Source organism: Xiphophorus maculatus, chromosome 15 (genome assembly GCF_002775205.1).
Source record: "Xiphophorus maculatus strain JP 163 A chromosome 15, X_maculatus-5.0-male, whole genome shotgun sequence".
In the NCBI taxonomy this organism is placed as follows: Eukaryota; Metazoa; Chordata; class Actinopteri; order Cyprinodontiformes; family Poeciliidae; genus Xiphophorus; species Xiphophorus maculatus.
Genome location: NC_036457.1, coordinates 10,264,685 through 10,281,295, shown reverse-complemented (window position 1 = coordinate 10,281,295; position 16,611 = coordinate 10,264,685). Strand labels below are relative to the sequence as shown.

At 37.3% G+C, this 16,611-nt stretch overlaps 1 protein-coding gene across 8 annotated transcripts in view; it reads right to left on the bottom strand.

The window, feature by feature from the left end:
* The window catches only part of utrn (utrophin), a 180,002-nt gene that overhangs the window by 62,128 nt on the left and 101,263 nt on the right, over positions 1–16,611 (bottom strand). For all 8 annotated transcript variants that reach the window (XM_023347826.1, XM_023347829.1, XM_023347825.1 and 5 more), the window contains 3 exons: positions 11,415–11,587; positions 8,799–8,955; positions 1,669–1,798 (listed from right to left, as the gene is read on the bottom strand). In XM_023347826.1, coding sequence (XP_023203594.1) covers positions 1,669–1,798; positions 8,799–8,955; positions 11,415–11,587 — 460 coding nt within the window. The remainder of the gene's footprint in view (positions 1–1,668; positions 1,799–8,798; positions 8,956–11,414; positions 11,588–16,611) is intronic.

Sequence of the window (16,611 nt, the reverse complement as noted above, 5' to 3'; positions counted from 1 at the left end):
TGCTGAAAAATAAGTAGCAAAAAAAATCTGAAGAAACGGCAGAGAACGGGAGCAGAAGGCAGCCATAATGAAAGTGACCAGAAGAAAATAAAAAAGAGAGAAAGAAGGAAAGAGGGATAGAGCAAGCAGGAAAGGTGAGTGGATAGGGTAATTGCTAAAGATCAGATGATGCCACCACGGAGGAAAAAGCTGGCAGAAGTGATAACTGCTCCCTAAATACCGTTTTAACTGCTGAGAAAGATGAGCAGCTTTTATGATGTCTAAGGTCTCATCTCCTGTGTGGTGACTGAAAAATCATTCTTCACCTGTTGCAACTCAGTAATCTTTCACTTTTTTTCCTCAGCCAGATCCATACATGCACACAAGTTTGAAAAATAGAAGCCAAGTCCTCCAGATAGAGTGGAATAATAAAAAATCTAGCATTAAGCTTAGTGAGAAAAAATAGTTTTAAGCAATTTGCTTAACTAATCAGAAATCAGAGAAAGCAGACACATTGGATTGGCTTTAGTTTTTCTTTTTTTAAATAAATAAGTAACAGTTTCAGATGAAATGTGCTGATGAGTTGAAAGAGCTGGTGTGTTTTTCATTTCTGACTTTCCAGACATTCATTGTCGATTTACTGAGAGTTGAAAAAAGGCATCAAAAAGTAGACAAGTCTTAAAAAAGGAAAAAAGAAAGAAAAGAGCAACGGTTGCTTTGTGTAAAAATGTTCCACAAACTAAATGCAACACGCACCGTTATAAGATTTATGTCCAAAATAACGTCTTTCATTATTATTGACTGCAACATCTCAAAAATTTATGGGAAAGTCATTCCTAGGAGGAAATGAAATGAAATACACAAAAGGATAATAAATCTATCCATCACCGTTTGTCATGGACAAACACGCATCTATCAGATCAATACAGTCATGCCAGTTTAAACAAACAAAAATCTTTCCAGATTCAATCATGAAGAGATAAAAAAGATCTAATGTGATTGTATTTTCGTTACAGAATATATAATCCCTTATCTATCTTATGTCAGGGGAATGCGGCTCTCTCAAAGTCAAAATTATCTGATGTGAGATAAGAGTAGCACTTCCTATTACAGGTTGGTAATTAGATAGGGTGACTGCTCTGAAATAAAACTACAATATTTGGACAAGAAAGGAAGGAAGGACCAAATGAAGTAAAACTGGGATGACATAGTGGAGGAAGGACATAGAAGAGGATAGAAGGAATGAAGGACACATGGAACAAGGAAGGAAAAAAAGGAAACAAAGAATAAAGGACAGAAGGAAAAGGACAACATTTAACAATGCAGTAAGGAAATAACTTCTGGGAATAGAAATGTTTTTCCATAATCTTATTTTCATTGTCCATATTTATCCAGACATCATAGTTATAGCATTTAATATGAAATATGCCATTATTACAAACTCGTTACAACTCCATACTGCCAAGTAGTAATACTGTATTAATATTATTTCTATCAGTAGTGATTATTGCCCAGTTATTAACCTTTTCATTATCAAAGTATCATCACAGTGTAAGCATCTGATTACTGAACTGTTTTAGACTGTGGCATCATAATAAGCCATTTATATCTACCCATTTATATCTGTGGAAGCCAAAAATGACAAAAACATTGAGAATCAGGTGTCTTTAAATAAAACAGGCAGCTAACCTGTCTTTGGCTGCAGATTTTTCCGCGGCTCTCCAGGTCCCTCAATGGGTTGGTCAGCGAGAAACATCCTGGCCTGGTCCAAAGTGCTGATTACCAAATGCTCGCGCTCCTTCAGTTCAGAGCAAAGAGTCTGCAGGAGAAACAAAGAGTCATGAAGAAAGAGACTTCAGTACCTAAAAAGAAATTGAGTTTATGCCAAAAAAAAAACAACCCAGCAATCGTGGGAAATTATTTGCTAAAACAAACCAGACATTTCCAAAAATAATGGTGTATTTTCTCTGCAATTTGTAGCAATTTTGATTTATATTTTCTGATTGTGTTTGCGTCTGTAAACTCCAAATGAACCTGCTGAAGGAGCAGATTACTGCTTACACATATCTTATGTTGACAGTTTTTTATCCTTTAACTAAAAAATAATTAATTCACTTTTTTTTTTTCAAATTACAGCTACAGTAATTTGAAAAAAAGAGAGGAGGAAAGCAGCTACGTCAGGATTGTAGCAACTCTTGGGACAAGTACGCAGAGACCACCCAGATATTTTCCAGAGGTCTGTACAATTGGATAAGTGATGCACAGAAAAATAAGGCAGTGAACTTGAATGAATTATTACCACAAAATCCAGAGGTAATGTCACTTAGCTTGATCTCTGTCGCACAGATGTACTGAATCTCTGACAAGTTCCCCCAATGCAACGTTCTAGCCTATACCATACTACAGAGTTTCCTAGGATACAATTGCTCTTAAATGTCTATCTACTATAAAAATTTACATATTTATATCTCCATGTCTATCACACTTACACTGTATGTGACATGGTGGGCCTTCATTGCTTACTGAAGTGTAAGATTGCTTTCTCAAGAGCCCGTGTAGTTGAAGACACTGAAGCAAGTTCTTTAAATTGGATGATTCACTTTGATAAAGTGGTACACTCATTAAAACAACAAAGGCTGCAAAAATTGGACGCCAAAAATCATCTGGCCAGTCAACACTGAGCAATGACCAGATTACAACACACTGAATTTACACTGATGACACAATCTATGTGAAGCTGTAAATGCATAATGACACAATCTATGTGAAGCTGTAAATGCAGGTTGTTGTTTTTTTTTTAAACTTTTAAAACAACAAAAATTATCTCGTGGAGAAAATTTCTCCTAAATTTAAGCTCACACCACCCTAACATCAATTTCACACAGAATCCTGTGGTTCGTTATGCTGAAAGAGAGCATCACGCTCAACAAAAATTAGATCATCTCTGCTAATAAATGGTTTGCTCCATGCCAATGACTTCCCACAAATTTACATGCCAGATGTAATACGCAGGCTACTCAGAAAGTGAGCAAAAAAAAGACAGAGAGCAAGGAGGAGAGAGAGGAAGAGCAGAAGAGGTGTAAACAGATGAGCTGTGAAGTGGAAACACTCTACACTTTTTGAGTAAGTTGTTTTTATCTAATATTCACAACACAATTACAAATCCAATCTCAGTCTTGGTTGAAAACAATACTAAACAGTGTTATTTTCTTAATATAGCTTTATGGACGTAAACACTTCGTAATGAGTTGGAATAAAGAGAAAAATATATTTCCTCAAGTCAATTACCAAGTAGGAAAATGCTGATTATTTTCGCCGGTGTTATTTTTAGAGTGTTTCTCCACCATTAGTACAGTGGTTCCCAAAGTGTGGGGCACGCCCCCTAGGGGCGGCGCCATTCCAATGCAGAGGGTGCAGGAAGCGGTATGGATGAAAGAAAAACTGTAAAGATGGTTTGTAGTGCGAGTTGTTGCAACCTGAAGTGTGAAATAAACTTCAGTGGAGTTTGAAAACAAAATATGTGTATATGTTTATGTCTAGTTGAACGATGTGTGTGCCCAGTTGATTTTTTTTTCTTTTTCGGGGGGGATTTTATTATAATCCACAGGGGGGGCCAGAAAATCTTTGGGAACCACGGCATTAGTATCAGAATAGCAGCAGAAGTGAACTGTAGACGGGCTAAAACTAATGGCACCTCTGAGGCATATGAATTCACTCTGTATTGCATGAACAGAATTCATTGCATGAACATTGTTTTGATAAATCAGACCTTTTAATTTGATATGTATTGATATAAATATGACACAAGCAAATCTTAATTAAAAAATTAAGTAAAAGCAAAACCATTGTTCCATGCAAGCCCCATATCATTTATGAATGAAGAGACCAAGGCTTTGACGTTAAATATACCTTTTTTTTGTTCAAAAACACCACAATGTGGTGTAGACCTCTATGATCTGTAAAGAGCAGAGGAATAGATGACTCTTATAATGTGCTGTAATGCTATTGAGAGACATCTTGTCAGTAGAAGTCACGCTGACCTTGGTTGTGTCTGTGTGTATTCCTGCAGGTGAGATATTTTGCGTGTGCCAACGTTTGTGTACAGGTCATTGGAAGCGTTCTTCCTGAATGTCGCTGCAAACGCTTATCTCCATGTGCTCTGTGCTGTGGCGCCAATGAGATAACATCACCACACAGCTCCTTTCAGAGCTCTGCCAAACATCCCTCTTCCTCCTCTCAAAATCCCACTATCTCAGCCCCCATGCTATACACCAAACAACTACACCTCTTTCCAGAAAAAACAACTTTAAAATAACCGTATCTTAACTTCAGGGCAGGAAATTACATAAATTCAAGCAGGCTCTGCAACAGAGGTTCGCTCGCATCCAAATAAATTACAAGACGCTGATGACTTCCCATTTAGAGGAGGCAAATGTTTGAGCTTGTGTTGTCTGGGCCAAATTACCTTTTGAATCCATGTACAGTTTCAGAAGGAGGGAGCCTCAGAGTTATTCAGCCTGAAAATGTAATAGCTTCCTTCTCCTTGCATTTACTGCTACCTAGAAAAAGGTGGTTGTTGTTTTAAACAAGATATTTTTTTTCTTTCTTACATGTCGGATAGAACAACCCCTTCCAGGCTTGGTTCTTGTAAACAGAAAACCTTTTCATTGCATAAATGGATAGAATATTAAAGGAGAACAAACTTCAAATTCCAGGACTTAAAAATTGGACAAAAATTGATGTCCAAACAGAGACAACTATGAGTCTGATAAGGACTCTTCCTCTGATGATCCCAAAAACACATCAAATTGGCAATGGATGAGGCATGATAGCAATAAATTGCTGGTATTCCCCAGCCTCAACCATGCTTAACCATTTAAAATGAGGTATTGATAAAAATCCTGCCTGAGTATTGATGGGAACTGAAATGTATGATTTACAAAATCCAAAGAATTTTTTTATCCAAATTAGTAGAAGCGTATGTAAAACTGTGACCCTATTCTCCTAATTTTGTGCATTTGATTAAAACTGCATTAAACTCTTGTTTTTAAAAATAATTTTTTTCAGTTCTCTTCAAAAAATAGAACAGCTTAAAATGTATTTTGCGTCATGCTACTGATGAACACTTCTGACCTAAACTATGTATTTACAACTTTTTAGGAGCTGTCAAATTATGGTTTTAACAAATGCAACACAAACACATTAAAGCTGAGGAAAACTAACAATAAAAAAACAAAACAATAAAAGCCTGATATGCTGTTTTATGGTTCCCATTATCCAAAAAGCTCCAGATTGTCACAAAGCAACAGCTTTTCTATAACAACTGAAAGTAAAAGTTAGAAATCTGTTTGATCAAATCAAAATAGCTACAAGGGCAGAACATCACTGAACAACACTAATTTGTGAAGCTTTAATGTTGGAGTCTTTTTATGCAGCTGTTCACAAAACCACATTATGGGGAACAACATGGATTTATTGTTGTTCATGCACCAGGCAGGTTTGACTGGCATATTAAATACCATAATATTGTGGCCCTGCAGAAGTAAAACAAATCTGAAAAAATATATAAAGTGAAAACAATTAAAAGTTAACCAAAAAGAGACAACTTTGAGTCTGATCAGGACTCTTCCTTTCCAAGAGAGAATAAACTCACTCTAATCCATTTCAAGCTCCTGTAATTCAGTCGGTTAAAGTGCAAATGGTCCAATCAGTCATAGAGACACAATGATTAAGAAGCAGGGTCTTTAAAACTACAGAAGCATATACTAACGCAGTAATCAGAAGATTATAAACATTAACTCGGCTCACATTTTCATTTCTTTCCTTATTTACTCAGAAACATCCAGAGGTTTTTCTCAAACAATTAATAAGGTAAGTTTTCTACCATCACAAACAAGCAGCCAACTGTTGCAGAAGGAGCAGTGATTTAAAAAAAGAAGAAGTAGTTTTCAGAAATTTAACAGGTTGGAGTGAGGAGTTTATTTAGCTGTCGGAGTTTTTTTTAGATAACTGAATTTGCAATATTTTAATGGGATTTTAGCAAACAGACAATAATCCTTAGACAATTACTACAAAAGACCACAGAAATAATTTATGTAAGACAGGAAAACAATCACCGCTCCATCCCGCTCACATATTTGAAAGATAATATAATGCCAAAAACATGACAAACTTGATTGTAATAACAGTGTTTTGAGTCAGATTGGGCTGAATACAAATACAAAGGTGGAAAATGCATCTGCTCTTTACCTCACTTCCACATCATTTTCCATTTTCCTTTCATCTAACAGTGCTTCTGTCTGATGTTCCCGTTCTACTCTCGGTCTAAATCGGTGCTCCCTCAGATTTTTCCTTCCTCTGATTCCTTAATAACAGCAATATCCGTCTCTCTCTGCTGGACTAAGTGGCTTAGCCCTTCTCTTTTATCTCCCCCAACCTTCCAGAATAAAAAAAAGAAGAGGAAATAGGTTTTTTTTCCCCACTTAGCCCTTCTAAGCCATCCTTACCTTGCTGATACTGATTTCCATACATCAATGCAGACTAACCCGTTCATCTGACTGAGCAGTTGGAGTGAAAAACTGTGTTTGTGAGTACAGTTGCTTTTTGAGTCTGTGCCTGTCAGTGTAGGCAAGTAATAGAGCATGACTTGCTCAAAGCCTCGGCTCTTTGTTCTACTCATCCTTCTAAGGGTCAGCGAGACCTCAGGCCAGCCTATTAGGAAAACAGAGGAGAAAGCAAGGGGGAAATATAAACTCCAAAGTGTGAAAATGAAACTTTCCTCAACCTCCCTCCTCAGGTTATTCCAATTTGTGCATCCTCAAAGGTGTGGAACTGGAGAAAAACGCGTAAATAGTAGGGGAATGTAACAAAAAGGAAAAGAGAAATGAGGAGGGCAAAGAAAAGGGGCAAAAAGAAAAAAAAAACCTGGGGCAAAAAGGAGTGAATGAAATGAAACCCATAAAAATATGAGAAAAGAAAAGAAATCCATAAAGATAGTACTATGTGGTCAGTAATTTTTAGTTTGGGTCAACTACCTTACTGAGTCACTGAAAAGTATAAGATGCTCATACCTAGCATCTGTTAGCTCATAACCAATCAATTATGCAAAAATGCATAAAAAGACCAGTATTTCTTTGGCCGACTGTCATGCAGCGTAATCAAAAATACATCACTGAATTTAGAGATTATTTTATGAGTGGTCTGCTCTACTTTATATCAATGATTCCCAATTAAATCATCAGTAGACTACACTTAGCAGGCGCTACAGCAGTCAAATAATTAATCATCTGCTGCTGCAAGAGCAAAATGTCTCTATAGGGTATCCTCTATCTATCTTGATAGTTTGCATTTAGAATAAGAAGGACATTAGGAAACTGATGTACTATCAATTTGGTTTTATCTTTTATTGTTTGAAATTAGCTTCAGAAATTGTAATATTCATGAAAAGTATTCATAAGGTGGCTTTTATTTTACTTTTTTTTTTACTTTTATTTGTCTACAGATTCTTAAAAAAAAGAAATATGAATCAGCAGTAGCAGTAGAAGCAAAGAGATCCGGGATAAATTCAATCAATAAGAGTTGCTCAATATATTTGATTTATATTTGATGTGTGACGTTTATTTATGTTTCATAACTGGTTGGCTTACACAACTTAAACTGTGTTAAAATGTGCTAGACAAACAAACTTGGATAAACAGTAGCTGGAGGGTAAAAAATTTTGTCAAAGCAATTATTTTGCAAGAACTTTTTTAAAACTTGGTGTTTAGAATAAATAATTCAGTGCAGAACATCAATAGTGGGTGGAGGACGTAGAAGGGTCAGAAAATTACATGCGCTAACAGTTTATAAACATAAATGATTCATAATGGTGCCAACAATAATTCTAGGAATTCAAAAGGTTAAATAAGTGGGTGAACTGTAATAATTTTGATTTTTTTTAGATGTAAATGTATGATTTTCAGTGTGATATTACTGTAACTGTAAGTGTTCCCAAAATGAGATTCTCCCCACTCACTTTTAAAGATCTTTAAAAAAAACATTACATGAATTTATGCAAAATAATCTCAGTGAAATATTGACTGCAGTTGTCCAGAAGTAAACTTTGGAGATTTTTTAAAGATCTTTTGGAGTCACCAATAAGAGAGATAGAAGGACAAACTTACATATTCCTCCAACATTGTCTGTTATATTCTAGGACGTTTAATGCGTTAAATTATTGTGCGTAACAAATAAGTGATTATGCATTGTGACACTGACAATTTCATAAAAATTATATCTTAATGTGACTTTATTTTCTACTAAACAAATATATTCATATTTAAGACTAAATGTTTGTTTTTTCAGATGCTTTTTACAGATGTCTACCAAGTGACCAAAGACTGTGTAGGGTGCTGCATACGCTAATAAAATAACCTATGCAGACCAATTTAGACAGCTAATGTCTTTATTTCCAGGCACAAAATGATCTGAGCATGTTATTGACAGCACACAAGCACCTCTAATTTCCCCTGGAGAATGGCAATGGTGGGTAATATTGCTTTTCTTTTACAGAAGCTAGTTAGGACTCACTCAATATTGGGTTTGCCCCCAGAGGACATGTGACCATTAAAAATTTAGAGCCCAATAGCTGGAAATAAGATGAGGGTTTAAACTGACAGAAATGCCCCTTCAGTGTGTAGAACATGAGCTTTACATTAAGAGTCCTTTTGGATCAATTAGTGTCGAGTGAATGTTAATAGATAAATGTGTATAGAAAACAAATATATACAGATAAAGAGAGATCCTGCACAGTGCAACGGGGACATATTGAGAGTACTTACCGTGCAGTGGTTCTGCTGCTGCAGCAAAGTGGGCACATCTCCTCCGACAGGCATCTGCTTGGCCAGCTCCTCATCCTTCGTGCAGATCCACCGCCAAAGCTCCTCAAGGAGACCCAGAAGACGTGACCAGCGCTCCGCACTTGCCTCCAGGTGGGCTCTGCCATCAAACACCACATGATTTAGTTGTGATACTGTTTTCTCTTTGATACTATTCTTGGTTTCTCATCCTGTCAATTGTTTTCTGTTGTTGATCTATTTTTGAATCATCTTTTCATATGATTCAACAGTAAAAAAAAACAACAAAAAAACGTTTTTGGCCAGATTTAAATCTTAAATACAGTGGCTTAAAATAATTTTAATGAAATAAATAAGTAGCTTCACTTAGTGTAAAAAATGTAAGCTTCAACTCTGCACAGATTTATAGTATACATTTGTGTCTGTTTTTGTTGATGCCTGTTTAGATTTAACACCTAGATTTACATTTTGCAAACTTCAGTAGGTGATTTACACCTGTTTATTGAATAAAAGCTTCTGGGTGTACTGAGTAGACAAGAGCCCACTTTAGTTAGCAGCTATCTGTGTACAAGGGAGAATCCATGTAATACATGCTGGGAAGCAATTCTTCTTTTTCTCCTCCCCTTTGAGGGTAATGTGTCTGAACACTAAGCAGAGAACTCCTATTGCTACCCAACGAGCTACCTTTAATTACAAATGTACTGCAGTTAAGCCGTAATGGGCTGTATGTTATACACAAACAGGCACTGTATGCCCCCCTCCTATGCATGAAGGCGAGTGACTATAGCTTTATGCAACAGGTCCAATTAGTCTCATGTTTCTGAACTAAGCCCAGTCTAAATTCAGAATCACCTCCAGCAGGTTTTATTTTTCTCTTTAGTCATCCTAACATTTCCTCCCTGCAACTGTGGCTCTGCTGTGCTGCTTCTTTCGTTTCCCACTCCTCCATTTGGACTTTGAATGTCTCCATCTGGCTCCTGTCATCTCCACTTCTCCCTCACTTTCTTCAGCATCAACACTTGTGCACATTAATGATCTGTTTTATTTATGCCAAACTTGTGGCTGGCACAGAGTTATTTGCATTTATACAGCTTCCTAAAAGACTTTCTGGTCTTTTAGGAAGGTTTTTGCATTTTACATAGGTACATACTGCACAGATTTGTTTAGGTTTTTTAAAAGAAGAAAAAAAAGCCTTTTCTGTTTAAGTTTGACATTTAAAAACATGAAACGGACAAGGTTGGCTTAACTACACCTACAAGAACAAAGAGTGGCATATTTTATTCAGGGTTTTCCTTGGAAGGTAATAAAAGCCATACTTCTATCCATCCTTGAGCCACACTGGGGTGCGCAATCACAGCAGCTCATGCAAAGTGATTTATTTACACCTTGAAAAGTATTTATTTCTGCTGAACATTTTCAAGTTCTGTCATGCTGAAAAACCCAATTACAGTGAGTTTTATTTGGATTATATATGAAAGACCAAAACAAAGTATCACAGACAAAATTGTGCATTATTTTAAATATTTTTAGGCTCAAGGTAACTATAAAGTAGTCACTGGTCGTATCTGTTAACAAAACTATTATTTCGTTCAGAAATACTGCCTTTAGTAGTAGAAAAAAAAATGTTCTAAGAAGTCCAAAACCTCTTTAGCGGTTTGTTATATAAAAGACGGTGCTCTGAGATTAGACCAAAGACCAACTTTTGCTGAGAGTACTGTGGAAACCCGATGTTCACAGATGCTCTCTACCCAGACAGAGCAATTTTAAAAAAAGAACAAACAAACATTCACTGGATATGCCAGGCTGGTAGAGACATACCACAACCACATAGCAGTGTTAACTGCAGTGAAAAGCGTTTTTACAAAGTACTGATTTGGAGGACAAATGCTACGTGCTAGTTATTTCCTGTTTTCATTTTTAAAATATTTTGAAAATCATGGATTTTTTTCTTTCCACTTCACATTTATGTGTTTCCTTCAAATACAAGTTCAAGTTCAAGAAAATACCTCTGCAAGGCACTGTAGGTGAAAAAATAGAAAACAAAGCTAAGTGCTCTAAACCTTATGGATCACGAGTCTCACAAAACATCTGAACCAATAACAGCTGGTTCAGAAGTCTGACAGTGAAAATTGTCAACAGAGGAAACGTTTACAGAAATTTGTGTTATTAATTATGTTTCTGTGATATTCTATAATAGTTTAAATGAAAATAGTATCATGAATATGCTTTCTGCAAAATAACTTTGGATGCTAAACAAGAAGCCAAGCAACAGGTTAACTAACCCTGTTTCCCAGTGTACTGTTTATTTAGAGGTTGCTAGGCACAATATCACACAAGGAGTCAAAGAAAAATGAATTCTCTGAAACTATTTGGCTATCAGTACACTTGTTGCCTTGGTGTTTAGTTACAAAATTCTCATTTTAACTCATTTTGTCACTGGCATGATTTACTGGTCAGCTGACCAATGAATCAAAGTCGGATAGCTCTATGATTTTGCATCTTTTGAAGCTAGCTGTAGGAATTTGGCTGCACAGTCCTTTCTGTGTGGACATTACATTTTCTTCTACTACCTTAATGAGTGTTGGACAGTTTTCTAATTACCGGATGTTGGCTGATTTGGCCTTGAGGTCACTCCAGCGTTGGTTCATGTCATCTAGCCTATGTTGGAGAAACACGGCTTCCTCTGAGTTGCCCAGAGCTTTGACCATCTTCGATTTGTTTCCATCCACACTCTTGTAGATGTCATTGTGGGCATCAATTTCTGCCTGGATGTCCTACAAAACAGAAAAAAAGATTTTCTCAATTAAAAAATTAATAATTAAGCAGAAAGGTTTCTTCGTTTTACCCCACATTGGATTCTGCAGCTACCTCTAGACTGTCAAAGCCAATAATATTGGATTTTCATGCACAGATTAGCCTTGAATGAGTTTATGGGACACTGCACACATTTTCAGAGAGAAGAAAAGTTTCACAAGGGACTCTGAGTTCAAGAAGTTTAACATTTACTCTTTTACTGCACTGGCAAGTCAACCCAGATCAGAAGCAAGTTTGTATAGAAGGTTTGGCTGCATGCTGATGTTTGATCAGGTTTTGTAACATAATGGTTACTACTCAGGTTGTGCATGTGCAACATACAATCACAATCAACAGCATGTGCTAAACAGAGCAGATCTGTTACACAACCAGAACTCAAAGAGCGATTGTGTGAAAATGCTGAACAACAAGGGAGGCTGACGTAGGCAGAGGATTCTGTCAAACGTTTTATTTTTAGATGTGTAAAACTGCTCCATTTTCCTTTCTCTCTCTCAGTCCTCTCAGCTGGGACTCCCTTCAGCTCGTTCAACTCTGCTCAATCCAACTGAAGATAAAGACTCCAAAAACAGTGTGGATGACAGTAAAACTGCCTGGAGCACTGAAGCAGATTTGCAACTGGGACAAAATTAGTGTAGATAGAGGGAGTAGCAATGAGACATATGGTCTCATTACATTGGAGAACTATAATACTAATAATGGACAATAAGTGGGAAATTACCAATCATTAGCTGATACTTGTAAGTCATTTGCACTGAGCTGTTATTCGTGGATGTATTTAAAAAGTACCATTTCTCAGGTTCAAAACAAGTAAACTACAATTTTCCAAATGCTAATATACTTGCCAAACACTTTTAATTTTAAATGAATAAAACACTGTTAGATGAACAGATGTCTTCTTATGTTAATAATTAATCCCTTCTCACAGGACCAAAGCTATGAACTATTTTAAATGTGAACCCCAATTCAATTCAAGTCAATGTGCACGCCCAGATAAGGACAAAACAACTGGTAAAAGCATCCAAGGCGTTGACATGGCAACGATTGATTGCAGAACCTGATCCAAACAGACATCTGAGAGACTAAAATACCTGATCCTCGAGTCTCTATCACAGCACCAAAGAGATACTGTGAAATACGAAGGCCTCAACATAAGTATGGGGTTTATAAAGTTGTGATTACCTGGGCTGCACTGTCACACATCACAGATATGCTGCTCTACAAGAACAAAATCATGAAAAAATAACTTCAAAAAGCTTAAATTGTTTTTTTTTTTAAGTAAAAAGTCCAGAAATACCTCCCACAAAACTAACAACCTGGCATTGAATCGAACATGCAGTAATTTACTGATTGTCAATAGACACTTAACCAAGGCTGAGCAAATCCTACTGCTGTGATCTACAAAGGCAATAACCTAGAAAAGGCACTGCTCTAAAAGGTCAAGGAAAGAGCAATGAGACACCAGGGGTGAAGATGCGTAGACAAAGACCTTAAGAATGAGTGATGGAAAGCTAGATGGACACAGTTAAAGTAAAAGACAGAAAAACACCCTCCAACTAAGCCAGCTGGCTACGTTTCAAGTCATTACCCAAGTGCTTCCCTTTCCTTTTTCTTTTGCACTTCAGTTTCCACATAAAAATAAAAAAAAATAAAAAGACGACTATACACACACACAACCACACAAATAAATTCAAGACTCAAGACAGAATGCAGACTGTGAGGGCATACAGAGGCAGACATATTAATTTACAAAGCAGCCTTTAAATTTCATTTCTCCCAGTGAATGACTACTAAGAGGCAGCAGTTTATGTATGTCAATGTGCTTCCTGAGGGGCTCGCAATGTAGTGACAGATCATTTTCTCTCCACACGCAGAGGCAAAAAAAACATTTATGCGCCACGGGTCATCAAGTCAGCAACAACTGGCCTCTGTTTACTACTACAGTATATGAATGTTATCAGTGAGTTACTGACTAGCATATAGAGTTTTAAGTCCCCACAAATGGTCTCAGATCAGTACAAGGAAAGTATTTTACTTGCATGTGAAAGTGTTACAGGCAAAAGGATGTAGTGGTAGCAATCTGGCAAGATATCAGAGCTTTTTGTAAAAAAATAAAATAAAATAAAATCTTGACTTTAAACAAGTTCCACATGCAAAAACATGTACTTAAAAGAAAAACATAAAGCATTAAAACCAAAGCTATGAAACTAGATTTAACCCAAGATTTAAGCATACAAATATAAAAGTGACACTCTAGAAACTAAACATTAAATGACATCAAAAGTTTGAGCATACCCCACCATAACATTGGCACTAAATAAGTGAATAAATTACAGGTCTAATTTTTATTAAAATTAGAAGTCCAATAAAGACAGTTAGAGCATCATAACAATGACAATGCCGCAAATATACAGAAGAAATATCTGTTTTGGTAATTCACGTGAATGCTACTTAAACACAAAACTCAAGTGAAATAAAAAATAGTTATTTATTGATGTGTACCTGTTCAAACTTTCCAAGCAGCTCATGCAAACTGAAGTTCAAGCCAATCATTCTTGAGAGTGTGCTGTGGCTCCTCCCACTCACTGAAGTCTCTACATCGTCTCAGTCAAAGTGGCCGCAGAATATTAAAGACCAAGAACAATCTGGCAAGTTCTCCAGTTGTTATTATCAAAGTACAATCCTCCAAGGTCAGGAATAAGATCATTAGTAATTCCAAGATCTGAACAAACTTGGATCCCGTGAGAAATAAAGTTTGTGTTTATAAAAAGCTTCAGCATAAGAGGGTCTAACCCAGGTCGCAGTCCAGAAACAGGCGACTTACACACTTGGCAGCACTCGTGTACATGTGCTCGCCCAATCCCAACCCATGGCAGTAGTAGCATCCTCCTCTGGCGGGCATACAGCTGAGTGGAGAGGGTTAGAGTTGCCCTGCAGTCATGCTGGGATTTGGACTTCAAGACGACTGGTGCCACTGGAGGTTTAATAAAGTCACAGCTGGAGGCTGACACTTGACTTCCTGTGGCCACGAATGAGGCGCTGAAACTGAAGGGGGAAATCCAAGAAATCTTGGGTGGAGGTCTGCAGGGAGGAGATAACAACTCGTCTCTTGAGGAACAAGTCGGCTTCTGTGAACCTGTGCGGTTTTTGGGACTGGCATTTCTCCTTCCACCCTGTTATGCCTCCCTGCCTCCACTTCCCTTCTGGGCATGAAGGAAGCTGTTTACACCATGTCCAGCAGTCCAATCCAGGGCAGGGCCGGGGCAGTTGTCCTCAATTACCAAGATAAAAAGCACTTCATCCCTGCCAGCTACATAACCGCAAGCACTTCAAGAAGAGAGTCATTGGTACAAAGAAGCACATGGTCTGCTTTTTTTCTTCCCCTCAGTGTAGGTAGTGAAGTCTCAAGCAGCTACCTCAGCGTCTCTCTCACTAGCTGCCCGTCAGGTTTCAAACTCCAGTCTGGTCTCGCTCCATCACACCCTCCTAATCACTACCATGGCTGGGCCACTTAGTCAAAGAATGCCTTCTTCTTTTTGTTGGAGACACATGTTCACAGCGAGCTGCTTCAAGGCTCTGCGTCACAATCCAGTACAAGGACTCCAGCTTTCTGGCTTCTGGAGGCTGAGATCTGCTGATTATCTCGATGACTGTAGAAAAAAAAGTTAAAATAGAAGTAGCTGAGCTGTTCTTTCATTCCCCTGCGATGAAGAAACTTCCTTAGAATCAACCTAATTCAGGGTCAAGCAAACTTCCAAGTTGGCATCCTGAAACCTCTTCCCTTCTCTGTTGCTCTTGATCTCACTGGTCACTAGCCCCAGTCTATCACACAGCTGTTTATTATTTTAATCAGTATCCTCCCTTCCCCCTCCTCTCTCTACCTCTCTCTCCCCTAAACCAATTCAACACACGGCGCACACCCACTTCCTGAGGCCTACACAGGCAGAGAGCATGGCAAAAGAGGGAGAATTTCAGAGAAAAAAAAAACTAAGTCAAGGTACAATAAGCAGAAATCATTCAGTGTGAGAAAAAAGGTAGAAATGGCCAAAGAGTGAAGCAGAAGACTGCACGGTTGGAAAACCTGAGAGCGAAATGTAAAGGACTTTAAAGAAACATGAGGGAATTTGCCATGAGAAATATTTTACCTTTTGAGCTGAGAAGTAGTGGCAACATGTAAGGGAGAAAAGGGAATAATGAAAATAAGGTATTTGCAGTTAGGTGTCAGCATGGGGCTGCTTCAAAAAAAAGGTAGCCCTGCACAAAACAGGAAAACTTCATGACAAATTTGAAATCTCCGGCTTATGTAGAGCTGTGACCTTCCTACACAAATGAACTCCAAGAAAGCTGTTCAAGCTATTTTTCTGAGTGTTTGTCATTTAAATTATTTTTTTGGAGCAGAGGTGACATTATTGCAACTCTGTAAAACGGCAGTGGATATAAACAAGTTCTTATGTTTAAAATACTTAAAGGATTACCAAGTTAATATTTTTAATTTTGATCCCAGTCTCATATTCCAAGAAAGAAAAAGGTACCTACTTCAGGTCGAGATACATGTCGTTTACACTTTAATTTCAAAAACTTCTCACTGATCCTGAAACAATCTAACTTTAATTATCCAATAAAGAGTCTTCTCAGCATAAAGTGCAAATTTTTCTAACCTGGTAACTTAATTTCTTGACTGATTCGTCACAAGTCAAGGTGAATGTAGCTGAAAATTGTCTAGCCAAAAGCTAAAATATTAGGGCCTTTCCCAAATTATCCTAAAATCATCTGTGTGTTTTTATAAATTACCAAAATCTTTCATTAGCAGCTATTTCAATCTTAACACTTAAAACTTAAATACAAGAAATATTTCTGAACAGCACATTGGAAACCAAAAGTCATATCTTCAACAGCATGAAAATTAAAATATCTAAAAATTTAGAAATCACGTGTGCCCTAAATGGCTCTGCTCGAAGGCATCATGTATTAAAACTGATTGAACTCT